Source organism: Emys orbicularis, chromosome 4, assembly GCF_028017835.1.
Source record: "Emys orbicularis isolate rEmyOrb1 chromosome 4, rEmyOrb1.hap1, whole genome shotgun sequence".
NCBI classification, from domain to species: Eukaryota; Metazoa; Chordata; order Testudines; family Emydidae; genus Emys; species Emys orbicularis.
The window spans coordinates 147,461,557-147,488,259 of record NC_088686.1 but is presented as its reverse complement, the minus strand read 5'-3'; the positions used below and the strand labels follow the sequence as shown (position 1 = coordinate 147,488,259).

The window sequence follows — 26,703 nt, the reverse complement described above, 5'->3', positions numbered from 1 at the left end:
TCCACTTAGTCCTTGGCTTCTGTGCTACAATTGCCAACAAGCTTCTCCATTGTGGCGGTAAGCTGTCTATTTGCATGTCATGGCTCTTTGTTAGCATGTAAGATTGTGCAGCACACAGAGAAAAGGGCCTCATCCAATTACCGCATAACGTGTTGGGGGGGAAATGGGGGTATTCGTTCAGGATAATTAGCAGCTCACTGGAATTCATATGAGCAAGTTGGCAATTTAAATTCCCTCAGGTAGATCACGCCATGACAGGTATTTTATTTTATTACCATCTTTAATCCATAGCTTCAGAAGAATCTCTTAATGACCATCTACATTTGAGACCAGGGTTAGAGCTCGTCAAGGCCTGATGTCTTCTTTATTAGAAATTAAAGCTACCCAAAGTGAACTCGCAAAGGCTCTGCATTGTCAAGTGGAATGAATCAACTTGTTCCATGCCCACAGACTGCTCAGAAACTGATGCCAAAAGGTAGGAGTAGGCGACAGTAATATTAGACACTTTTTAATTATATAGCATGTGTTCCTCTAGTCTTGGTTCCCGAAGTTTTAATTGAACAGGCGGGGGCATGAGCATTACGTAATAAAGAATTCTCCTTGGTGAAGGAGAGAAGAGGCCATAAAGGTTAAAGCAAATGCACTAGGAAGTTTCTGTATCTGTCTAGCTTGGGCTATGAAGCTGCCTTTGTCAGCAGTTACAAAGCTTTAAAACCAGGCTCTTTTGGGGCTAGACGGTGATGCAGTTTACTTGCTTGTGCAGGGGAGCAGGAGGGAGTCAACTGCTCTCTCCCGCACCTTACACTCCAAGGCGGGAGACGCAGTCCAGAAGCACAGGAGTAAGAAGAGCTACTCATTTGCTTAGGGCCTGATCCAGCTGCAGAGAAGTCAATGGCACTCTTTCTATGGACTTCAGTGGGAGCTGGGTCGAGCCATTAATCCCTCCCCGCCACACACACACATTCTTCATTCACTAGAGTAGCTGAGCCAATGCCAGAGAAAGACCTAGGGGGAGAAAGGTCATTTACAGATGTTATAGTCCATGAATGCTAGGACCCTCGGAGCAAGGAGGAAGCAGGGGAGGATCTCATTAGACTGACCTCACACTTGGTAAAGCAACCCCCATCCTTTCATGTATTTATACCTGCTCCTGTATTTTTCACTTCATGCATCTGATGAAGTGGGTTCTAGCCCACGAAAGTTTATGCCCAAATAAATTTGTTAGTCTCTAAGGTGCCACAAGGACTCCTCGTTGTTTTTGCTGATACAGACTAACACGGCTACCCCTCTGAAATGTGATAGAGAGCAGTGTCTCTGAGTCACACTGCCTCTGTTCTAACTGCTGTGGGTTCTTATACCGCGCTCATCACTGTAGTATAGGGTTACCATACATCTGGATTTTCGGTCCTCAAATCCCCGTCCGGGGGGAATTGCCAAAAAGCCGAACATATCCGGGAAAATGCTTTGCCGGCATCCCTGTCCCCTGCTTACCTTAGAGTGGCTCCAGCGGCAGCGGCTGCTGCTGCTCCCCCCAGACACCTCAGCTCTGTGTAGCTGAAGAGCCGAGCTGCCCGAGCGCTACCAGCTTCACGGTTTGCTGGGCAGCCTCCAGATGTCCAGACCCTGCGCCCCCGGCCGGGCACTTCCCCTCCTGGGCTCCGGCTGCGCTGGGAAAGCGCCCGGCTGGGGGCGCAAGGTCTGGAGGTCTGGGGGCTGCCCGGCAAACCGTGAAGCCGATAGCGCTTGGGCAGCTGTTTCACGTGGCTGGGAGGAAGGAGGCGGCGGAATGTGGGGGGCGCTCAGGGGAGGGGGCGGAGTTGGGGCGGGGACTTTGGGGAAGGGGTTGGAATGGGGGCGGAGTTGGGGTGGGGCCGGGGAAGGGGCAGAGTTGGGGCAGGGAAGGGGCCCCGTGGAGTGTCCTCTTTTTTAAATGTTTTAATATGGTAACCCTAGTCATGACCATGCAGTATTTAAACAAAGTTATATTGCGAGTTATCACAGGAGATCCCGTCTCTCTTCCCTTGTTTCCCGAGAAGCAACAAGACAACGATATGTTGCAATATCTCTTGTGGCTCCCTTGATAGCCCACAAATTAACCCAGGTCACCAGCAGTCTGGAAATAAGCATGTGGCTTTGCCATTCAGAGCAGGGCTGAAGAGTGTTTATTCATTGTTCTCTACCCTGAAGAATAAGGGAGCAGCAGCGAGTGTTCCTCATTTGAAAATGCTGCGTTTATGGCCCTCTGGTAATGCCAAATAAACAAACAACTGTATTGTTGATAGTAAATTGATTGTGACAGGTGAGAAAATATGAGGGATTGGGGAGTTTTTTTGTGTCGGGGTTTTTTTTTTTTTTTTTCCGGAAGCTGCAGCTGCTTTACAGAATGCCAGCTCCCAAAAACATTAGGTCATCTGCAAATCCTATTGGGAAATGGCATAACCTGAAACAAGTTTTCTTCTCTGTATTCCGGACTGCACCGTACACAATCAAAGGAAATCATACTGACGTTCATACAGTTACTTGTTTTTTGAAGAGTTAGTGCAGACAAGGGCAACACCCCAGGTACCAAACCACATCATTTTTATCTCAGTTTGTATATAGGAAACAGTGCCTCAATTAGTATGCAAAGTTATTAAGCGATGTCATTTTTTAAATTATCATTGCATGTCATATCTTATAGGCAGACCATCGTGTACTAAGATCCCTGGCAAGCCTCATATGCTAAGTAAGATGGGACTGGGACCCTACTATAACATGAAACTACTACAAAATGTGTAGGTTCTGTTGTGAAACAGTAAGGATCACTCTTTCCACCGAGTCAATACTAAACCACAATATGGGCTTTACTCAAAATCAGCAGTAAGCCCCAGTGTAGTGTACGAAGCTGGAGGTGCCATAATTCAATCAGGATATAAAACCAAGGCCGTGGCCTTTTGCGGTCATTGAAGATCCCATGGTGATCTTTTCTACAAGAGATAAGGCTGTTAACGCTAGTGTCTGGCTGTGTTCCAACTCAAGTAACTACATTCTACCTCCTGAAATTTCCCCACCAATTTCATTCAGAGATAGTATTCCTCTCCTCTTCCTGCCCTATGCTGTTGCTGCGGGGTTTTGAACATCTGCTGCATTCGAGAGGCATACACACGGGTGAAACAACCTCCCTTATTTACCTCTCACAGGTTTGTGATGCTTATTTAATGGTGGCACAGCCCATGCCACTTAGAGCCTGTTCAGTAGCTAGACATAGTCAGTCTCCAGCGCTCTCAGTCTGGCAGCTTTCACAAACACTAGGTGCACTTTAAACAATAATAATAGGAAAGTATTTAAAGATGTTATTGCATCACCACTATTCAGCCACTGTTCTCAACCCTGCATTGTCTTCACATGTTTTGGTTGCATCTCTTAGAAAATTTAGTTGCTATGGTGGTTCTAAGCTCTCCCTTGGTGATTCAAAATCAGCTCTGGCCGCTCGCACTTCCTTACAACATTCTGAAACCTGGTGACATGCAGAGCACCGGCTGCAGCATAACCTAATGGTTAAACACTGGCTCACCACTGGTTCTCCTCTGGAACAGGTTGAGCATTTCATAGCTGCAAGCTGAGTCCTTCTTAGCCTCTTTAGCACCTTTCCCACTTCCCCAGAGAAGCAGAAATTATACCAGATGCACCATGTCTTGCCTTGCTTTAGTCATGCCTCTAAAAGTTACAAGTGCCCTGTCATTAAATGCTTTACATCACTGCCCCAACCAGGAATGTTTGACAGATGCTCCATGTGTGAGCCCAGAGACACTTGATTTATTCCACATGATGCAGCTCAAATTCACTTTGGAAGGGTTGGCACAGCAGTAACAAAACAACACAAAAAGAGAACTTCTCCTTTGGTTGCAGTGGGAGGATGTTGTGTAATGAATCACCCACTTGGATACTGTGTATGCATGCTAAGGTTTTACTAAACACCGGGAGAGTCACCTAGAAGTGATTTAGATCATAGAGCAACTCCACCAATTTCCAGGAAGTGCTCCTTGTTGCAGCGTCACCGAACTGCTCTGTCTCCAGAATTAATTAATGAATTAAATGTAGGAGTGGGTTTGAACATTGTTGCAACAATGCATGACCTTGTCTTTGTTCTCACACACATGTTGTAGTCAATAGAAACACAGCAGTTATAGTCCCAGAGAAAAGTTACCCTGTAGTTGCTAGATTAACTCACTCTACAGAGCATATATCCAGCAGGGCACAGAGGCCATCTTATGCATCCCAGTGATATGAAAATGGATGGATAGCTGGGTGGATACCCAGGTCTTTTAACCAATGGATAAACTTTTCTTTAACAATGAGCAGCCTAGAAATGGTTCAAGTTCTTTTTGCTACTTTGTTGGTTCTTATTCAATTCAATGCAGAGTTGGCAAATAAAATCCCAGCTTCTCCTCTTTCTTTCTTTCTTTTGTTTTTTAAACTTATATTTTATTGAAAAAAATTCCCCCAAATAAGGGAAGAAGAGCAGAAAGGTCAGGGAATGGGAAGGGAGAGGAAGGAAAGGTGATAGAGAGGGAAAAGGAGAGCAACATCTTGAGTTACTTGGTACTTTTTAAGTTATATTGCAAGACACCAAATCCCAGTAAATTCAACAAAATTCTGTGCCCAGATAATTCTGCTGTGTAGATGCACACAGGAGTCAGCATTGGAGAAGACCTGTGAAGTCTCACTCCAGTCCAGCCTACTCCAGCCAGTGCAGAATTGCTCCTTACAGGACATTTCCCAGTGTTTGCCCAAGTCAAGGTAAAAATATCTTAAGCAAGCTTCCTCTCCACACACTATGCTGGTCTGACCCTTTTATAGCGCTTCCTTTGGAGCCCTGAGTAACAGGGCAGCTCGCAGTCGGTCTGTATGAACATACTAAACCGAATTCATGACAATGGAGCGTGTGCCAGACAGTTATTACACCTTCCGCGGATGCACAGAAGGTCTGTCTCTATGCCGCAGGTCAGCAGGGTCATGTTTGAGGCATAGGATTAATTTGCAGTTCTACTGCGTCCAGGGGCAGCAGGGGAAAAGGGAAAAAAAAGAATCTTGACAGCATCAAATGAGGCAGAAGAGGTTATTGCTTAACAAGAGCCTTTAAACTATCTTTGTGTAAGGCAGTGTCTAAAAAGTTAATAGACAAAGAATGATTTATTGATTAGCGGCATCGCATGGGGCGTTAGCACACTGACTGCAGGTGAATCCAGTAAAAGGCCTCTGCATGGTTCAATTAAACTTCAGCCAGTCGTGTGAGACAATTACAGAAAATTCAGAAAACTGAAAATGCGACAGAAATGTGGTAGGCTGCTGTCACTTGGCCTTTGGTGCCTTAAATAGAGCCTTTTGCTGGAGACAAAGGAGTGCAGTAGCCCAGAGAAGATCCTGTCATGATTTTTTATGTCAGATATTGGGCCAAATAGCCTATGCACCTTTCAGCATGGAAAGAAAGCGCACAAGGGACCCTCAAGCACAGTCGTGGCTAGACTGTGTGTAATGGACTGGAATAGCAAGTCAGGTCTGTGTTCCACCAAGCACTCCGTATTCCACCCAGAGACCTCCCCTACTGCCAGATTGGCGCATGGACCGGCAAACACCTAAAGAGATGTAATAAGCGAAGCACAAGAGAGCAGGCAAGGGAGAGCAAGTTTTTAAAAACAACAACATAGGTTGGGGCTAGGAGCGCTGAGCTCTCAGCACTTTGCAGGGTCAGGCCCCATAAGAGAACCCACATTTCTGGCATGTTACTGTGCCTGGTCGGGTATTTTTCTAACAACACATCAGCACAGGGTCGCGGATAGTGATGCTGTAAAGTGTGTGAGTGGCCACCCTCCGGGTGTAACCCCAGGTCGGGACAAAGCTGAAGTTTATTATATATGAATAGGATGGTCCTGGGATGAAGGTGCTGGATCAGGACTCACAAGAGCAGGGTTCAGTTTCCATTTCTGCCATAGACCCTAGGCAGATCACCTCTCTGTGCCTCATCTGCAAAACAGAACTCCCTTTCTGCCACTCCTTGTCTTGTTAATTTCTATTGTGAGCCTTTGGGGCAGGAACCAACTCTTTCCATGTGTGGAGCCCTGATCTCAGTCAGAGCCTCTTTATGGTTCCCTAATGCTAATAAGAAGCCACTGCTGGTGACTCCAGTCAGCAAACAGTTTATTTTCCTCAATGAAGGAAGATGCTAATCCAAGCCTGTATCATGACTGTGTGCATTTTTTTAAAGAGATTGCCGCCTAGTGTCCGAATTTCGATACACCTTTGTTAGCAACTGTGTCACACTACATCTCACAGTACACACACTTCCTATTGTCATTTACATTGCAGTAGCAACCAGAGGCCAACCTACCAGGGCCCCAATGTGCTAGGTACTGTACAGACATGCAGGAAATGGCAGTCCCTGTCCCAGTGAGGTTATACTCTAAATGACAAGACGGACAAAGTCGTAGGGACAAACAAGCGGTCTAGAGAATGGGGGTAGGGGTGTCACAACAGGATGTATGCAAATCTTAGCCAGTCAGGAGGAGCCATCAGAACTGACCACTCCCTTATTGCATTCCAAAGTTAGAGAAGTGGAGCTGCTGGGGAATTTTCCATCACACGCATTTCAGTTTGGGATGCTGAAAACAAAACTCTCCACCATTTCCAAATCAAAAATTTTGGGACCTTTTCATGCTGCAAAAAATGTCACTAATTTCAGCTTTCCATCCCAGTTCAGGATGAAAAAAAAGGTTGAAATATTGGAATGTCCCACCAGATAGAATTTCTGCTTATGGCTCTGCTCTGCACAGGAAGTTTTACCCATCAAGCTCGTGGATGGTGTAAGCAGGCAGGCAGATTTGCCAGCCAGCAAATGGTAAAAAGGTAAAGCCCATAAGTCAGTTTGAGCCCCTGAACTCAGGGTTCATGGCATTAAAACAAAAAGATCCAAAACAAGAGCAACATGACTCAGGACACCAGGTCACAGCCAGGGCCGGCTCCAGGCACCAGCGAAGGAAGCAGGTGCTTGGGGCGGCCAATACAAAGGGGCGGCACTCTGTCCTGTATCGGGGCGGCACCTCCAGGTCTTCGGCGGGAATTCGGCAGCGGATCCCTCAGTCCGTCTCTTCCTCTTTGAGCTGCCGCCGAAGTGCCGCTGAAGAGGAAGAGAGGGAGTGAACGACTCGCCGCCGAATTGCCGCCGAAGAATGAAGCGGCACGATTGAGCTGCCGCCGAAGTGCCGCCGATCGGCTTTTTTTTTTTTTTTTTGGCCGCTTGGGGTGGCAGAAAAGCTGGAGCCGGCCCTGGTCACAGCAGCCAGAGACCTTTCTTTCCAGTTTTCAGTAAGCAGAGCAGAGAAGGAACACGCCCTTCTCCTGGCCCCCTTTTCTGCATTTCCCCCCGTCCTATCACAGCCCCGCCCTAGATGAGTCAAGAATCAGGCAGGGAGCCAGGGAATCCTTTACATGCCGAACGCAGGCAGAGCCTTTCCACCTTGTCCCAATGGAGCTGTGCTCCTAAGTCACTTAGGAGCTTTTGAATATCCCACTTGTTGTGCCCAAAAGGTTTGTATCCTGGGCTCTCATTTGCAATACACATTTAAACAAGTTACAGTATTGATGGTAGAGTGCCTAAATCTCGTCTGCTCTGCTTTTTGTTTTTCCTTCCTCCAGCTTATAGTCATTTGTGTTTGCTCTGATGGTAACGTACACAATGAATGCTTTAACAAGGCAACTCATATATGCCAATAAGTTCAGTCGATAACTGACTTAATCATGTTCCTATATAGAACACCACATGGGTGCTAACTACAAAATGTGACCTTTACTGGCTGCTCTGAAGACACTGTAATTCATTTCTCTGGGTGTGAGTTTGACTTGTCTGACAGTCATTTGCAGAAGAGAGCACTGAAATCACTTCTAGAGGCAAACTGCATGGGATCATGAACACCCTTCTCTGGCCGAGGTCACCTCCGCATCCGTTGAGAGCAGGGCGGTTGCTTTAGCTTTGCCAATAGCTGGCATGCCATTAGAATTCCAAATTCTGATAAGTTGTGCTGTGATATGGAGGAATCATGAGTGATGGGGCAGTCAGCTGGAATTAAGAGGTCCAATCATTTGTGATGCAATATGGGGATTGTGTCAGACTAAACTGTAAATTCAAAATCCCAATTACCTTCACTACAATATGGCAGTCAGTGAGCTAGGTCAGCCAATCACCTGTCGGAACCCAGAGCAGTTACAGTACTGTTTGTTCCCTTAGGGAATAACAGGCATGCTTCTTATTGCACTAGTGAGTAACCACAAGTCAAAGCATTGAGGGTTTCTCCACAGATACAAATACAGCAGAAAGCTTTTGCAATATGCAAAATAAAAACACAAACAGCAGTAAAATAGCACTTTACTCTGTGGTAGTTTTTGTCATGTGAAATCTAAAGAAGTTAGATCAACATGATTTTCAATTAGTATAAAAATTAAGGGGATTCTTTTATCTCTGCTTATACCAACATTATTCCAAATGCAAAATAAAATTGTTAATGAAGAGAGAGTTGTGCAGAACTTAGGTTGGAGTTTGCTAAGATTTGTTTCAATGTTTTCCAGTTGGGTTCACGTGATTGAGTTTCTTATTGAGTTTGGGGTTTAAATAAATCAAAAATGTCTGAATATATGTGAAACCAGAAGTGTCCGCTGGGATTTTATTTAAATATATAAATCAACCCAAGTTTTCCTTATCAATCCTTAGTGAATCCTTCAATGAACACAAACTCAGTTTTCAGTTTGTAAGGTAAGCCCAGCAGCAGACTTGGCTTGGGGTTTCAGTCATTTTGCAGAGCTCTAAATCATAGCTTTCCTGACATTTATTGGAGTTGAAGGGCCTAATTCTCTTCTGACCTACCATGGAGTAAATCAGGGGTAAATCCATGGACATCAGTAATGTGACACCAGTATAAAAGAGGTGGTAAATCAGGTCCCTCCATTACATGTGATTTGCTACACAGATTCAGATCACTGGTCCTTCCTGTCCAGCATCCTGACTTCAGCCCTGGCCAACACCTGTACTTCAGACAAAATTATGAATAGCAAATCCAAACTATAATGCAGCTAGCCAATAGCATAATCCTGCACATTGTGGGGAAACGCCTTCCTGATTTCTGTAGTGATCATCTTATGCATATACCAGGACATGAGATTGCCACTCTCTTTAGTTGTGGACCTAAAATGAACCAGTCCTTTTGAAAACTCCAGTTACAGTTTCTGACTATATATTCACTGGGTACCAAGAGGAGGCTGTTCTAAGTTTTTGGTAAGGCTCCTGTTCAAGACCTGACTTTGGCTATTATCAAGACACTCTCTTCGAATCCAATGATACTTTTCCCATGGAGGTAGTATTAGGATTGTTTGGGATGCAATGCACCAATGCACTGTTGTTGGCTATTAGATTTTACTGTCCAGCTTGACCTTTCAGTTTGTCTGCATGCTCAGTGAAATTACACAGGCTCTTGGCATGGTTGGCTTTGTCTAAAGGAGCGGGCCCTCTTTTTGTCTTTGTTTCCTTCTAGTTATGGTGACATGGTGCCCAAGACGATTGCTGGAAAGATATTTGGCTCCATTTGCTCGCTGAGCGGAGTGCTGGTCATTGCTCTGCCTGTCCCAGTTATTGTTTCCAATTTCAGCCGAATTTATCATCAGAATCAGAGAGCTGACAAGCGAAGAGCACAAAAGGTAAGTCCCATTTATCCCAGACAGCACCTTCCACTGACAGACTGCACAGTTTACAGTCACACCTGCTTTACTGGTAGTATCACTAGCAACGCAGACGCAACATGGGCATTTTATCATGATGGGAGTTGCTAGCATTAAGGGAAGAATAAAAGATACACACAAATCACAGGGCTCGGTCACCTAGACCATTCCCCCACAGGGGAAGAATTGTTCCCTATGATATTGTAACAAATCCATGGTCACGTTGGAATTTCACTGTTGTCCCTGTGTCACACAGCATGGCCATTGGGAACTTTATGGAAAAAGCAGGGATAGAATTCACAGCCTTCTGCTCCAAAAGCCCAACTTGCTACACTTAAGCTAATGGCAAATCTCAAAATCATTGTGTGTAAGTCATAGGAGACACAACTGCCACTTCTGTTTCTATCTAGTAAGGGCAGTGGTACACACATACACCTTACCTACATCTACGCACATGTGCATTTACTTACGCCTATACAAACACACTCATCTGCCCACATCTATACACACACAATCTAGTTCACTACAATGTATTTTCATCTAATCTTGTTTTAAATGTATGAAGCAATGGGGTTTCCATTGCTGCCCTTTATTACACACCAGCCTGGTTCCACTGTGATAAAAAATGTACATCCTTATTTTTTATCTTTATCAGGAGTTATTCACCCTTTTGGCAGTGTGGTCCCTTTGTAGTCTTATCATGTCCGAGCTTTTTAAAAAAAATAAAAAGCTACTGCATGTAATACAGAATTAAAGGCTGGCCATAATCAGCAGCTCCTGGGAATTTCTGGGGTTTACCAGTGATATACTAATACATTCAGTGCAAAAATATAATGCATGTATTGCATTCTTCATTTTGGACCTGCCAACTTATACTAGAGCCAGGATTGCAGAATCAGGTTCTTATAGCTACTAGAGACTAACGCCCAGTCTACACTTAAAATTTAGGTCGACCTAGCTATGTCGCTCAGAGGTGTGAAAAATTCACACCTGAGAGATGTGGTTAACCCAACTTAAGCCCCAGTTTAGACTCTATTAGGTGGATGGAGGAATTCTTCTGTCAACCTAGCTACTGCCTCTCGAGGGGATGGCTTACCTACAGCAATGGAAAACCCTTTCCAACACTGTAGTAAGTGTCTACACTACAGCTGTGTAGCTGCGGCACTGTAGCATTTGTAGTGTAGATCTAGCCTAAAGATTTCTTTTCTTCTGTGAAATGTTGTCTGCCAGGAACCCAGTGTTAGGGGACTCAATGGAGGGTAGTAGAAGAAAGATGTGTTATTTCTACCCCAGGCAAGTATCTAGGGTGTGGCTCCATCTTGCATCTCAGAGGGCAGAGATGGGACCGGCAAATTCACAAATGTTGGCATTCTGGACCTATAGGATAGCAACAAGTGGACAGCTGCCATGCAGAAATGAAATGCATCTGCCATATATTAGCTCTGGGTGTTGCATCTACATTCAAAATGGATTTGACAGTGTATATACTGTATATCCTTTAAAATCTTACAAAAAATCTCCATTTTACCAGCTATTTGAAATGTAGAGTGTAACACAATGTAATTTAGATGAAAAACATAATATAAATGCATAATAATGTAAATATGAAATATATATATACACACACACACACACGTCTGCCCATTTGGTAAAAAGTGCTATCCACGCAGTTGTTTCACATGGCATTAGCCATCATGTGGCTGGTATGAGTCTCTACAGTAATTCATGTAGGACCCAGCCTTGCAATGTGATGTGACTTCAGTGGGACTGCATGTGGGCATAGGGCTCACAGAAGCAGATCCCTTTGGGTTTAAATTTTAATGCTAAGTAGCTTATACAGCAGAGCCTCACTGTATTTCTATACATTTCCAGTGTTGTAGCTGTGATGGTCCCAGAATATTAGAGACACGAGGTGGGTGAGGTGATATCTTTTATTGGGCCAACTTCTGTTGGTGAAAGAGACAAGCTTTCGAGCTTACATAGACCTGAAGAAGAGCTCTGTGTAAGCTAGAAAGCTTGTCTCTTTAACCAACAGAAGTTGGCCCAATAAAAGATATCACCTCACCCACTTTGTCTCTGTATATCTATACTACAGTCCTACCATATAAATACCACAAATGGATAGATTGGTGCATTAGATTAGATTAGATTTGAAAAGCTTTGGTGTGTAGCAGTTTAGTGAGTATTTATACATATCCCCCTCCTCCAAGCACATCAATGATTTGGTGACATAGGCTCTGATCTGACATCTCTGAAGTCAGTGTACAGATTCTCAGCTGGTGTAAGTCAGCGTAGCTCCAGCGACTACATCAGTGCACACCAGCTGAGAATCTGGTTCTGTGTGGATTTTGATCAGTGACAGCAGTATCAAGCCCAGACTTGAGAAGCCTCTAGGTAAACTGAGCTTTGGCTTCTTGGCTTTACGTTGTGGTGCAGCCTGGAAGATAGAATAAGTATCTACAGACTGGAAATCAAACTATCCAGAATTCCAGTACAGCCACCTGGTTGGACACGAGGTTATATTTCAAGACAGTGAAAGTCTATAGCCTCTGCTGGTTCATCTTTGCAACTTCTAAATTGCTATGTATGGCATTTATTATAAGATGGGTTGAAGCAAGTAAGGTATCAATAGGCTGCATAAATTCTCAGCTACCACACCACTCTAAGGCTTTGTCTACACTGGAACTTGGTTGGCAAAACTTTTTTCATTCAGGGGTGTGAAAAAAAACACACACCCCCGAATGACAAAAGTTTTGCCGACAAAAAGTGCCGGCGTGAACACGCTTTGCTGGCAGGAGAGTTCTCCTGCCGACAAAGCTGCCCCCGCTTGTTGTGGGTGAAAGTGGCTACACTTCACACCTTATAGTGGCATGGCTGTAGCGGCACAGTTGTGTCACTAAGAGGTGGGTAGTGTAGACATAGCCTGAACTGCCTCATGCAAAAGTTTTGCCGACAAAAAGTGCCGGCGTGAACACGCTTTGCTGGCAGGAGAGTTCTCCTGCCGACAAAGCTGCCCCCGCTTGTTGTGGGTGAAAGTGGCTACACTTCACACCTTATAGTGGCATGGCTGTAGCGGCACAGTTGTGTCACTAAGAGGTGCGTAGTGTAGACATAGCCTGAACTGCCTCATGCATATACTCCAGTTCCCATCTGCCCGTTCATGAATTCCTCACCCACCTACCTGCAGCTTGTCAATCAATTAAGTTAAACTATGTTCCAACCTTGATATTCATAGAAGGTCCTTAGAGAGGAATGAGGCCATTAATCTGAAAGTGGATTTCATCATTGTTATCTGTGGCTGAGATCACTGCGCTGTTCCAGTGCTGCTTCCTTATAGCCCCCCTGTTAAATCTCTGACATTTAATCATATGTAAAATCAAGCTGCTCACCTACCTACGTACTAGTGAAAAAGACCTGAGTGCTGTAGGTAGCAGAGGCGCATGTGCCCGTTGGGAGGAATGAATGTTGTTATGGATACAGAACTATCCTCACACAAGTTTATATTTAATAGTGGAATAATTTCACTATCAAACCAGGAAGAGTGCAAGAATTTTCAAAGGAGATACAAATGACAGCAAAAGCAAAGAGGCTAGCTTCAAACCCCAGAGATTGCTATACAGTAACCGGATGGGTCTGTAATATAGCAGAGGGGATGCAGTCATGTCTCTGTTCTGGAGCTGAGCATCACAGGAACAGCTCAGGAAACAAGACAACCGAGGGGAGAGAAGAGCCAATGACATCTATCTCACTGATGCACAGAGTCCATTCCAGCAGGCATAATGTTTAGGGCAGGGGTTCTCAAAGTCTTTCAGTGTGTGCACCCCATTTTACCATAGAATTGAGCCTGGATCTTCACTTCCTTCCACCGGTGTAAATCAGGAGTATATCTACTGAAAGTCCATGGAGTAATGCTGGTGTAAAACTAGCAGGAGTGAGTGAAGAATCACACCCTTTGTCTCCTGGGCACCTCTCCACCCACTCATAATTGCCTACCATTACTCTTCCCAGTGAGTGTGAAGTGCTACCATTCTGAGCAGAGGTGTTTTACACCTCACCTTTGTATTTACTTTACACAGGAGTAAATGATTACATTCAGAGCTAGGCAGGAGAGACCTATGCCTGGTAGGTTGTAAGGATATTGTAACCAAGACAGAGTATTTACATTCAGTGTATGTCTACACTACAGGCGCCACTGCTGTAACGTTGTAGTGTCAACACTTACCAGAGTGATGGCAGAGGTTTTTCAGTTGTTGTAGTTTTTCCAAGAGGCGGTAGCTGGGTTGATGGAAGAATTCTTTTGTTGACGTAGCTGTGTTTGCAGTGGGGTTAGGTCAACCCAGCGACATCACAGCCCTGAACAATATAGCTAGGTTGACCCAAGTTTTAGCTGTAGCCCAGGCCTCGGCCTTAAGTATTGGACACAAAAAAGGTCCAGCTGAATCTTGTTGCTGAGTGGGAACGTTAAATAATGTTCCCTGCAGCAAATCTGAAAATAAAATAAAAACTGGTGATGGGGCTGACATCTTTTTTATGCTCTAGAGACAAATATTCAGTAATTGACTTTCTTCTAACTAGCTTAAATAGCACCTAGGCCCCTCCTTGTCTTTTACAGAAGAGACTGAAGTAAAGCACTAAAGTGTCTGTTGCTAAGTCCAAGTGACAGCCATTGCAACAAGAGCTGTAATGAGTGGAATTTCTCCTGCAATAATGAACAAAAAGCAATATATTATTAAATACAAGTTTTATAAACACATAAAGGAAACACACATGGAAATGAATAAAATCAAGACTGAGCTGTAGGCAAAATAAATAAAACATGCATATGCTCCAGCATCTCACTTGCAATCAGAGATGACTGTAGAAAATAATTTGATTTTGTATAGCGTTTGCGATAGACAAGGAATCCCAAAGCAATTTAGAAAGCACTGATACTGGTAAGGATGGAATATGAGGCGAAGTCTGAGCTTTTCAAAGCTGCCTAAGGGATTTGGGTGCCCAGTTCCCATGGGATTAGGAAATTAGGTGCCTAAAGCTCTTAAACTTCTTTGAAAATCACAGTCTAAATTCCTATCCTCTACTCTGGATGAGCGTTGAAGCATATTGTGGAGTCATGGATGGAAAGCTCCCTTCTCGAAGATCTCCCAGAGAACCAACTGGCCAGACTTCCTCAGAACTCACTCACTGTCCACCTTCTCTCACAAGCAAAGAAGTGTGTATCGTGAGCTTGCAAAACTGCCTCCTGTGTTTCATCTGTTCTGTGCTGATAGGATTTCAGTCTCTAGCACTGTCAATCCTCCAGCTTTCTCCCGCAGTAAAATCCCCTTTTAAAATTCACCACAAAATCCCCTTTACTGAACAATTCCGTCCCAAATAGCACTCTCCATCAGAATCCCAAATCAGAAGAATATATTCCAACAGGTAATGAACAGGACCATATTACAAGCATTATAACTGAATATCATGCAGCCCCAAAGCTACGTGCTAATGGAAAATTTAACTTTGGTTCCCTGGAGGACAGATCCGCAATCCATTCCATCTGCGTGCAGAGACTTCAATTTCAGACCTTGGAATCACAACATAAAGAACAACAAAACCATGTCCAATTAACAATTAATTTCCCAGCACTGTGAATTCACAGGTCACTCAAATACCTTTTAAGCAACTAAAAACACAATCCATTCATTGCTAAATAGCAAAATCTATTACAGATTCAAATGTCTAATTTAAAAAAGAAAACATCCCCCCATTGCCTTAATTTACAATGTCATTTGTGACTAAAACAACATTTTAAAGAGAAAAATGCCTTTGCAAATGTTGTTTTGGACAAATACTGCGCAATATTATGTTATTATGGCAGCCTCTCTGGGCTCACTTATTTTATTGCAACTAACACAACAGGCCCTAACTGAGACAGGGGCCCCATTGCTAGGTACTGTACATTCAGTGAGAGACAGTTACTACGCGAAAGAACTTACTATTTAAACAGATGACTCACCCATGGTCACACAAGACACCTATAGCAGAACCAAGAGTTGAATACAGATCTCCTGGGTTCTAAGTCCATGCCGTAACCACAAGCCTATCCTCCCACATTGCTATGGTATCATTTCCATGCAGTCAGGATTCATATTGAAGATTTTTGCATGGATTCATTTTTCTCCCCCTTTTTTTTTTTTGGTTGGCTGTTGATCTGTTTTGTAAAGAGGATATATGCCGCTAACCTTCATGCTCACATGATTGATTGCTGCTCTCATCAGGTTTGCTGTATTGACACACACAGTGTATAATTTTTTTCCTAGATTTAAATTTCTAATTCCCCTTGGCATTGGATAAATTGCTGGATTTGTAAAGTTTTCTCAAGTCAAAAGCATGAGTAATCCTCACATGCTGATTAGCGTAGGAATACTAAAGAGAAAGACACACACACAGCAATGCACTAATGATAGTCTCACTGGGGATTTGTCTATGGGAGTTTAGAAGCTACTTTGAACATCATGTGGATTCCAGCACCATCCCCCAGAGGTTTGACTTCCATCTGCTGGAGTAGGACAAATATAAGTAATGGTTACATTTCCCACCTAAATAGTAATAGCTCTTTTTATCTGTACATCTCAAAGGACTTTATGAAGGAAGTAAACCATATTACTCCCATTTTACAGACAGGAAAATAGAAGCACAAAGAGGTGAGGTGACTTGTTCAAGGCCACTGACAGAGCCAGGAATAGAACACAGGTCTCCTAAATTTCGGCCTCCTGGATCACATACCAAGCTTGTCACTTAACTGTAGCTGGTGACTATTGCAGGAGGACCTGACAGGGGACAGACAGAGCGTGTGGCACTGGGAATGCATGTCTTAGCAAACATTTCAGGGGGAGGGAGCAGGGTTGAGCTGTGAAGTCAAGAGGCAGCAGGCATGCAGCAGAAGACAGACTGAGATTGAGACGGCTGGCAGCAAAGAGAAGGGTCCTTGGGAGCTGAGAATAAGAACCCTGGGAGCAGGGTGGATGTGTCCTGAAGACAGACTGCCAGAGACAGACTGACGTCATGGGATCCCAAGGGGGGGCACTACGGTTCCTAGCTAAGGCTTGGGGCTGAACTCTGAGCATGAGCCGAAAGGTCTGGAGATAGTAGATGGAGGATGGAGTTCCTCGCTCTGGGCTGTGCAGATGGAAGACTCAGCCCCACTCTCCCTCCCCCCGAGTGTAAAATAGGGACAGAAGCCCAGGACGGAAATCTGGCTTGCTATAAAAAAATGAGTTGAGCGAATCTATTTTCAGGGTAAGATAACAGAATATTTAACACAATAATGAACCTCTCCCTCCCCACGCACGTGACTATCACTTTAGGAACAACTAAGCCACTGGGTGGAGGTGGGGGGGCTGCAGAGCTGTGCTGCACCCTGCAGGCTCAGAGGAGTCATAAGACTAAATAGAACAGTTCTTCTTCAAGGTGTCTAGTCTGCATCATCCTTTATGGCGTGCATCCTACATCCCCATAGTCCCTGGCGAGACCTCTCTGGAACATGGGCTAGTGGAAGGAAGGAATGGTGGGGCATAGGCCTTGCCCACTGAGGGATGCAGCAAGTTAACAATTCTGATGCTTCCCTGAGTACAGGGAGTGTAAGTGTATCTGGTATCGGAGGAGTCGTGCAAGGAGGGGCGGGATAAAGCTCCTTGCACACGTGCTAGCCCTGTGCATCCACATCAGGGCTGTCATACACTGTTCCCTTTAAGGAGCAAGCTAAGCGATGGCATTTTTTGCGTGAAACACCACAAATGCATTTCCTAGGTTTTGGCTGTGCTAAATATGCCTTGGGCTCTCTCTCTTTTCTCCGTCTGTCACCAGCATGGTAAATATTTTGTGTGTGTCAGTTATTGTAGATGCTTTAAAAGAACTTCAGTCTATTGCAGGAAGCACAACTGTTATGGAACATAAATACATTTTAAAATCTAGAGCTAGAAATGGTTTCCTCCTGTTTTAATGAATTATTTTTAAAGGGGTAGGCATAGCTGGAGTGCTACTGCAGTCTGGCTATTCTCAGTAGGTCAGTGGTACCAATTGACACATTTTAGGGCAGCCCTGAGGCTGCTCTAAACTACAGCAAGGTTAGGACAAATGTAAAGCCAGTCTGAGAATCAGGACATACCCCACTCTGCTGCATCCCATGGAGACAAGTCACAGCAAAACATCTGACTCATTAAACAGAAATTCTGTCAGCAGCCAGATACTCCCCCCTCCCTAGTCTCCAACTTAATATTCAGACCATGTATCTAAATTCTCTTCCAAATTTCCCCAGCCTTTGCAGTTTTGCTCAAAAGAATTTCAATTTGCAGGCTCCTAAAACTAGAGATAAATACAGCTGAATGCATGACTTAGACTTGGGTCATCTAATGAGCAGTAATAAAGGCAGAAATAACGTGAGCATGTCATATCTGGCTGAATGTGACATTCAAATAGATGTACAGATCGGAGGATCAGAGTGAGATTAAACCTGAGTTCTCCAGCTTAATTTGAGTTTTAGGTGCAGCTGCATTATTTCAGAAAGTTGAGAAATGGGAAGGCATTCAACAGCACTTATGCTTCCCTACTTTATCATATGCTAAATCCCAGCTGTTGTTGCTGCCCAGGAGGTATTGGCCTAACGCGGAGATGAGTTCAAATGGCATGAGCAAATATTTGCAGATGTTTATTAAAATCCACACACATGTCCTTGAAAAACAAACTGAGACAAAATTTTGCCTTAAAGAGGAGACAAAAAAATACCCATTATCAGTTTAAACACCTCAAAGATAAATTGCTCTTCCCCCAAACTGTATTACAAGAGAATTAATTACAAGGAGATCTGGCAATCTGAATGCATTGTGCGGTGTCGTCAAATTCTCTCCTCTGGCATGCAGCAAAGACTGGGTCAGCCTCAGTGAGAGATGAATTGATCATTTCTGACAAGGTTCATTTGGTAAATTTGAGGAGGTGATGGGGACTGTTTATTTCTGAGTGATGTTTTAAGAACAGAACTTCTTCCTGACATTGATACAATGCTGCTCTTGAGTGAATGTCACAAACGCCTTTGAGTCTGAGAACTGGAATATTTAAAAGATTCGACAATGGAGTGGCTCTCCCGCTCAGATCAGTATTAGCATCTCTCTCATGTAAGAGTTCAGTTTGTACTCATGCTGGCATGGGCGCAGTGCGAAGAATAGGCAGGTACAAGTATCTGATCTGGGCTCTCCAGGGCAGGAAGAATCAGGATTGCAAATGTTCTAAAGCACCCTCCAGTGTAAATCAGTAGTAACTCCTCAGAGAGGTTTAAGACAAACAAAAGGAAGTATTTCTTCACACAATGCACAGTCAACCTGTGGAACTCGTTGCCGGGAGATGTTGTGAAGGCCAAAACTATAACTGGGTTAAAAAAGAACTAGATAAGTTCATGGAGGATAGGTCCATCAGTGGCTATTAGCCATGATGGTCAGGGACGCAACTCCATTATTTGAATGTCCCTAGCCTCTGTTTGCCAGAAGCTGGGAGTAGAGGACAGGGGATGAATCACTTGATAATTGCCCTGTTCTGTTCATTCCCTCTGAAGCATCTAACATTGGTCACTGTCAGAAGACAGGATACTGGGCTAAACGGACCATTGCTCTGATCCATTATGGCCATACTTATGTTCTTATATTCTTAATATGAGACCCTTAAAAAATTCTCAAACCCCAAACAGTTTCCCTTTGGGGAGAGGAAGAGAGAAAGAGCAAACCTTATGTGACAGATGTTAGTCATATTATGCAATAGAAGTTATGGTGATGAGGGATGTATAGGAACCAGAATAGAAGAGAGAAGATTTTTGAGTGTGGGTTTGATTCAGTTAAGCTTCCAAAGGTTTGGGTGCTTTTGCAGAGCTCATGTGAATGATCCAGACATCTTGAGCCTATAAGACTGGTTGAGAATCTTGAGAGAACTACTTTTCTTGAGAGATTTCTGGCTTTTCCCCTCCTTGGTGTCAGTGAGAATTTAGCCTTATGGCTTCAAGGGGGAAAGCAGGTGAGACCTAATTAGCAGCAAAGCTCCTGTCTTCACACAAATGCCACAAGTGGTGACAAAAACAGGAAGGAAGGCAGCAAAACCCCCACAGACAATATTAGATCTGTCGGCTGAACTGCTTCTAAACAAAATGTTTTTCAAAGTGTTGTGGGAGACCTCATTTCTCCTTAATCTCTGGGGACATTGACACTTGTCCTTTGTGTCACTTAAATTGTCCTGCTTTAAAAATAACCCGCTCAGATGCCTCATTGAGTTGGAAAGATTCTATCAAGCATAGCAAACAAAGTTGGTTTGTTCTACTGGCCTTTTTTATTTACTGGGAACAAGCTCCAGAAATAACAAGTATAGATCCTCTTTCACACTGCAAAGCTGATGGGGGGAGAGGGGGCCTGGGGGAAGCTGTTTGTACCAAGTCTGATGCTGCTTGCATGCTCACCAAGCATAAGAAAGTTCATTGTACATTAATTGGATAGACACTGTGTTGAGGAAATACAGGAGGTACCTATTGCTGCAAGGTAATGGCACTGGAGGGTGTCAATGTCAATGGAAAGGAATAGAAGGGTTTTGTGCAATAAAGAGTTTTGAAGGGGGCTGTTTAATTATGCACACTCCTCTCTTCTCTTCTGAGAGCAGAGATGTCCCCAAGCTGCTGCAATTACAGTCCAACTAATTATGGCAGTACCAAGCCCCTTGGCTCCAGCATCATATCCCAGGGAGAATGAAGTGTTGGCAATAAACTGTAGTAGGAACTCTGGGCTCTGTAGAATTATCTGGGTATGAACTTGGGGCCTGATACTGAGAGGTGCTGGGCACCTGCAAATCCCATTGCAGACCGCACTGCTCCACACCAGACCCGGGTTTGGGAATTCTGCAAGCTGTCATGGATTGTGGGATCTCAGTGATAGGTCCTGCAGCCTTTATATCCCAATAGGGCAATGCTAGGGAATAAGGGCTGTGCGATGGAACCCTCAATTTGTAAATGTAGGGCCATTTCTTCTCATTTTCCCTTCCCATTTATTACTGACTAGCCCTAAGCTTTCTATCTAAGTATTTAGAGACACTTGCCATATCTGCTCTCGGTGAACCCTTCCGTAGGCTAAGCGCATTCAGCCCCATCTTCTTAGGGCTCTTGTATTGCTTCTGAACAGAAGACCATGTGTCTTGCTTTCAATAGCAAAGAGGCATGCCAAGCTCGGCAGTTTCCTGGTCACACAATGTCAATGCCCTCCTGTCTGCAACGCTAGGAGTCATGTGGTTTTCACTCAGGGTCTCTTCTTCTTCTTCTTCTTTTTTTTTTTTTTTAAGTTCAGTGCAGCCAGCCACAAAGAATCTAAAGGATGTTTGCCATTTGTTGGTTTATTTGTTGTTCCTTTTCAAAGGGCATGGCCTGGCCAGTTACTAAGCATGTGGTGTTTGGGGCCCTTGGCTAGTTGGCTTGCAGCCAGTTTTGCAAGGTGAATGTGAAACCTGGTTAGTGTTTCCACTTTTTAAACAAAGGAGACTCAACTCTGTTCTAACAAATCCACTTCAGGCCCCACTGCACATGCCTTCCTGTGGACTGCTGGCAAACAGGGCTGTCTAGGCGCTGCGCTCATGTTACACACCTTTGCACAGCCCAACCAGTTTACGTGGGCCCTAGAAGTGCCTTTTCTGGTTGGCAGGTGTATTAGCCCATAAAAAATATATACCATGACTTGCCCCTCCGCTTTGCAGACTTCTCACTGCAGAGGGTATGCCCCACTCTTCGCAAGAAACCTCCTTTTGGTCCCACTCCAACATGGAAGAAAGCAGGGGTCTCACTCTTCAGTGCTATTACAGTGTGTGTAGGGGGGAGGGGTTAAAATCCTGTAGCATGTGTGTGATTTGCAGCATTAGTCATGCAGCCTGTGTTGCCATTGGGCTGTAGTACGGTGGGCAAACCCTCCTAAAACCACAGGCACTGGCAATGGCAGCCAGCAGTACATTTGAGCAGCCAAAATGATTGAGGTGGGCAGGAATCTGAGCCAGGCATGTCTCAATGGCTGTCCCTCCTGAAGCTCTGCCCTGTGCTAAAGAGGCATACTTTGGAAGTAATTCTGGATAGCGTTGGTGCAGCTGGGGGATTGCTGTGGACAGTAAAACACGCAGAAACCCCTTTGAGGGGGGGCATGTCACTGCTGTTGGCAGACTTTTGCTGGCTTGCTGAACACAGTCAAACCTCTAGAGCTGCCCCTGAGGTTCTAAGTTTGGCAAAATGAGTTCTCCCAAGTCTGGATGCGCCGAATCTTGGCTTGAAACCACAGACGGCAGGTGCTCAGGCTGCATCCCGGGAGGTTTTTGGGAGCTTTTCCAACACAACGGGGGGGAATTTGACTGAAGGGATGGGGGTTTTTCTACACACACACACACACACACACGCACACAATGAGGGAGAAGTGTAAATACTCAGATGCCAAAGTATTCTGTGGACAACAGTGTTAAAGGGTCTTTACAATAGAACGGTTAGATTTGCTAAGCAAGCAAAGATATTAGAACAGCTGATAATCTCAAAGTGATTAGCATGGTTTTAGTGCGGCATTTCACATGAGCTAATCTGAAATTGTCCACTTCCACCTGAGTATATAACTTCAGCAGCCACAGAGCTTCCACAAACCTTCAACAGATTCCAGGCCTTCGGTAAATATGCTTTTGAGTTCTAGTTTAGTGTGCTCAGTATGTTTCATTTATTAGCCAGTGGCCTTTGCTTACAGCATTTTGACCCTAGAAGCTCAGGAAATGTGTGGTAGAAGCTTTGAACGCCTTCTTGTTCCATTATGAGCATCCAGCAAAGGACCAAACACCCAAATGTAGATAAGGGGAAGTACTATGCGACAGGAATTCATTTTCTAGAGCAGCTCTCACATAAAACTATATCCCAAAGTGCTTTACAGGACCGAACATTACATGCAACTAAAGAGTATATGGTATAAATTAGGAAAAGCAGTGGAATGGGCACATTGTCTGGCAGATGAATTAAAGCATTCAATCATATGACCAATAACACAGAGAAAGGGGAATAAAGGGAAAAGGAAGAAATAATATCTGTTTAGATAGGAGTCAATGAGGTGAACAGAGATACAGGGCAGATTATTCTAGGCAGCAAGAGCTACATCTGAGAATGTTTTTCCACTGGCAGCTGTAAATCTGTGGAAAGGATGAAAGAAGTAGCTGTGGCAATGTTTAAAAGGGAATCAAGGCAGCACCAGGAAAAGTCAGAAATAAATGTCCTTCTGACTGTTTCGTTTTTGTTATTTTCTTCTTGAGAAGCATGTTAGACACAGCTTGTTCCCTGTGTTACAGCCCTCCTCCCTGTAGGCACGGAAAATGTGACGGAAGATGAAGAGTGATGATGATGAAGAGAATATTTAACACTAGATTTATGGCATCATCTTACCCCTGAGAAAGATGTCTGACACATCTGTCAATAGAGATAGCATTAGCATATGTGATTTGCTGCCAGCTGGGTTTGAAATTTTCAACGTGGCTGTCTCATTCTTTTGGCTGACTCGGGGCAGGATGCCCTCGGAAGGTGGTCATCCTCTGGAGCGTGGAAGGGAGAAGACTAGGAGAAGCTAACATTGAAACAGTCTGGCTAAGCAAGGGAGGCATTATCAGAGCTCTGCTCAGATCCATCAGGGGAGAGGACAGGGAACTGTGATTTAAGGACCAATTAAAGGAAAAAGGTAGATTGCAGAAGGGGAAGAAATAAGGTAAAAACTAGAGCTGGTTGATATCTTTTCAACAAAAAAAACTGCTTTCCAGAGGAAATGAAAGTTTTTCTTGGAAATGTTCAGTTTTTTTGTCAAAAAAACACAAACAAAAAATAATCAGCATTTTGATTTTTTTAAATGTTTCCCCCCCTTTTTACCTCCCACCTCCTCAGTGGAGGAAAGGGAGAGTAAGGGAGGGGGAACACTGAAAGTTATTGGAGGGTTTTAAAAAGTAAAGCATTTTTCTGATTATCAAAAAAAAAAAAGTCAAATGATTCATTTCCTTTGATTTTTTTTTAAACTATGTAACCTTTTCCAGCCATCTCTAGTTCAAACTCCTGCTTGTGTTCCCCAAATGGCATAAGACAACTAGACGTCCCTAACCCATCCTCTGCGGGGAGGATTCAAACAGGTGAACCAGAGCTCAAAGGTTGAGTCTTCCGCCCATGTGCACATACTTGAACACTGACCCGCTTTAAAATCATTTCTTTGCTCATCCATGGGGCACTGCACGTCTGTTGCAGCCCCTGACAAATGCCCCCTTTCTCTACTATCACTCATTACTGGGTTGTAGGCTGTAACACGCAAGCACCCGTACAAATCTCCCCCATCCTTTGGTGGTTCCTTGGTCACCCACGTGAAAGGGTCTCCTCTCTGCTCCCTGCAGGGATGCAGTGCTGCGCTTGGAAAGCACCGCCCAGATGGCTAATTACGTAACACCGTTGATAGGATTTGTAATAGTTAATGGTGTCTTCTCCATCTCTGGTGTCTAAACAAACCAAATCTGAAACTGCCTAAGCCTTGTCAAGAAGAGCTGCTGCCAACATGCTCAGCTGAAAGTACTGAGGAGCCTGGTACTGAGCTCTAGTGATGCAGCAGGGACTGTCTTTTTGTTCTATGTTTGTACAGCACCTAGCGCAGCGTGGCTCCTATGTGCTATGACTGGTACACCTAGGTGCCACAGTGATACAAATAATACATAACCATCATCATTTGGGGATATTGCCATCTGCTTGTGAGTACTCCACAAACAGAAGAAGCTAAATTCATTGGAGAAATTGCTCCTTAGGAAATATTTACCCAGCTTTCTGCTCTCCCGTGGTAAAGCAAAACTCTTCTGTTTACTGTGCAGACTGTTGCGTGATGATAATTCGAGCCACCTGTTGTTCATCTAAGTGTAGCTGCTGAGACCTAACTCAGCATTAACTCTAAACAAAAATAACAATAAAGAGGCAATTTTCCATATTGTCCTCTAGCTCCATAATACGGCAGCAAGTTCATTTTAGTCCACATAAGAAGCACAAGCTTCGCTAGCTATTGAGTCAGGACAATTAGGAGCCATTCTAGTAAGAACACATAACAATGCTGGAATGCAAAAACAAGGGGTAGAGAAACAAGTAACCATGACAACCCTAGAGCTTTCTGCTGACAAATTAGAGGCCCATGCAGAATGTGAGGCAGGTTTCTTCCTGGGTGCTCAGGAAAGCACGGGAGGTGGCAGTGGCCAGTTTTTTATTGCTATTATTATAAGGACACGGGATGTGCCATGGGCTCACATTCCATCTTTTAGGACCCTTTTCCTCCTATTACTGAGTATGACCACAGGGCCGGGATTGCAACTATTTCCCCTTTGGAAGGCGAAGGGAGGAGACATGGAGTCTCTGGGAAGAGAGGCAGAAACTAGAGCTGCCATTTTCAGTGAACAACAGCTACTCTGACGGACCTAATGACACAGGAACAATTCTTATCGGCCAGCACATGCTGCTCTTTCCATTGACAGCCCACACCTGTACCGCTTTCTCTCCTTTATGTAGTGCTCCCACAACAGCCCCCACTACACCAGCTAAGCCCACAAAGTGTGCACCCCCAATAGGATCAGCCAGTGCTTCTCCCAGCTCGCGATTCTCCATTAAATAAGAAAGGGGTAGCTTTGTGCAGCCAAAGGGTCAGTCATTCCACACGTCTGTTTCTTCCAGGGAGGGTTTGGCCTCACAGGGGAAAGCTCTGGTCCCTAAGGGAGACTGAGTCAGACCCTCTCCACCACACATTCTTCTGAGAGTCCCCTTTGCCATTCCGTAGCTTCCTTCAGCCAGGCCCAGGCCCAGTGGCTGCACTGGGGCAGGCAACTGTCATGCAAGCATGGGATAGTTAGCCCTTTTCCTGCCTCCCATGGGATGAGGTCAATAGATCACATTACAATCATTGATTGGGAAGCTATTCTGGGAGGAATGGGGATGTAAAAGAGTTTGTCACCAAATAAATGATAAAACCATTTCTAAAAAACACGTTATCGTTGTGGACAACAAAAGCCAGCTGGGGGTTTGGGTTTGGTTCCTTAAGTGAGAGGGTTGGATGTCCAGATAACTTTAGAGACAGACACTTTTGAAATCTGTTGCCATCGTTACGGGGCTGAGGTACAAACTAATTTTCCGGAAATCAGTTCTCAGAAAAAAAAAAAACTTTTTTCTTTTCTTTTCTTTTTTTTTTTTTTGGTTTGTTTGTTTTTTGTTTTGTTTGGCTTCGTCATCTCTCCTGTCTCAGCAAGGGGGAAAGAATGATAAAAGACTAAGCTTGCCGATTGGTGCCATTTGCCTTACAGAGATGATCGCTCTCTGTGGCTGGGTTATGCCTGTTGGGCACAGCCGATGTTGGGAGAGCACTGGAGGTGGGGGATTGGCCTAAAAGTTACACTGAAGAGGACTGAGAGGGAGCACAGCTCCCCCTCTTCTTCTTGGCTCGGGCAAGCAGCGTGCCTCATAGCTGCAGCAAGAAAAGCTCCCCCTACTGTTCAGTCTACTTGCAACCAATGGCTATACCCATCACTGAGTTGTGGCATGCTCACCTTAACTCTGCCCATCAGTGGGTAGGGCTGTGATTTGTGTGAAAGAAGTTATAGAGGCAAGATACAGAAAGACACAGAGAGAAATCACTGACAAATACATATTCATCATCCTGTGTGTGTTAGTGTGATGCAGAACCTTCAGTTGTCCTGATGGGAGAAGGAATGCAGCAGTGTCACGGCGTATGAGGGGACTCAGGGCCCTGCACCCCCGGCGTCCTGCGATTCCCCATGACTCTCAGCCAGCCAGTAAAGCAGAAGGTTTATTTAGACGACAGGAATACAGTCCAAGACAGGTCTTGCAGGCACAGACAACAGGACCCCCCTCAGTTAGGTCCATCTTGGGGTCCCCGGGCACCC

General features: G+C 44.5%; 1 protein-coding gene across 2 annotated transcripts in view; it reads left to right on the top strand.

Moving 5' to 3' along the window:
• Positions 1-26,703, top strand: part of KCND3 (potassium voltage-gated channel subfamily D member 3) — a 240,583-nt gene that overhangs the window by 180,439 nt on the left and 33,441 nt on the right. For both annotated transcript variants that reach the window (XM_065403281.1, XM_065403280.1), the window contains exon 2: positions 9,558-9,720. In XM_065403281.1, the coding sequence (XP_065259353.1) occupies positions 9,558-9,720 (163 nt within the window). The remainder of the gene's footprint in view (positions 1-9,557; positions 9,721-26,703) is intronic.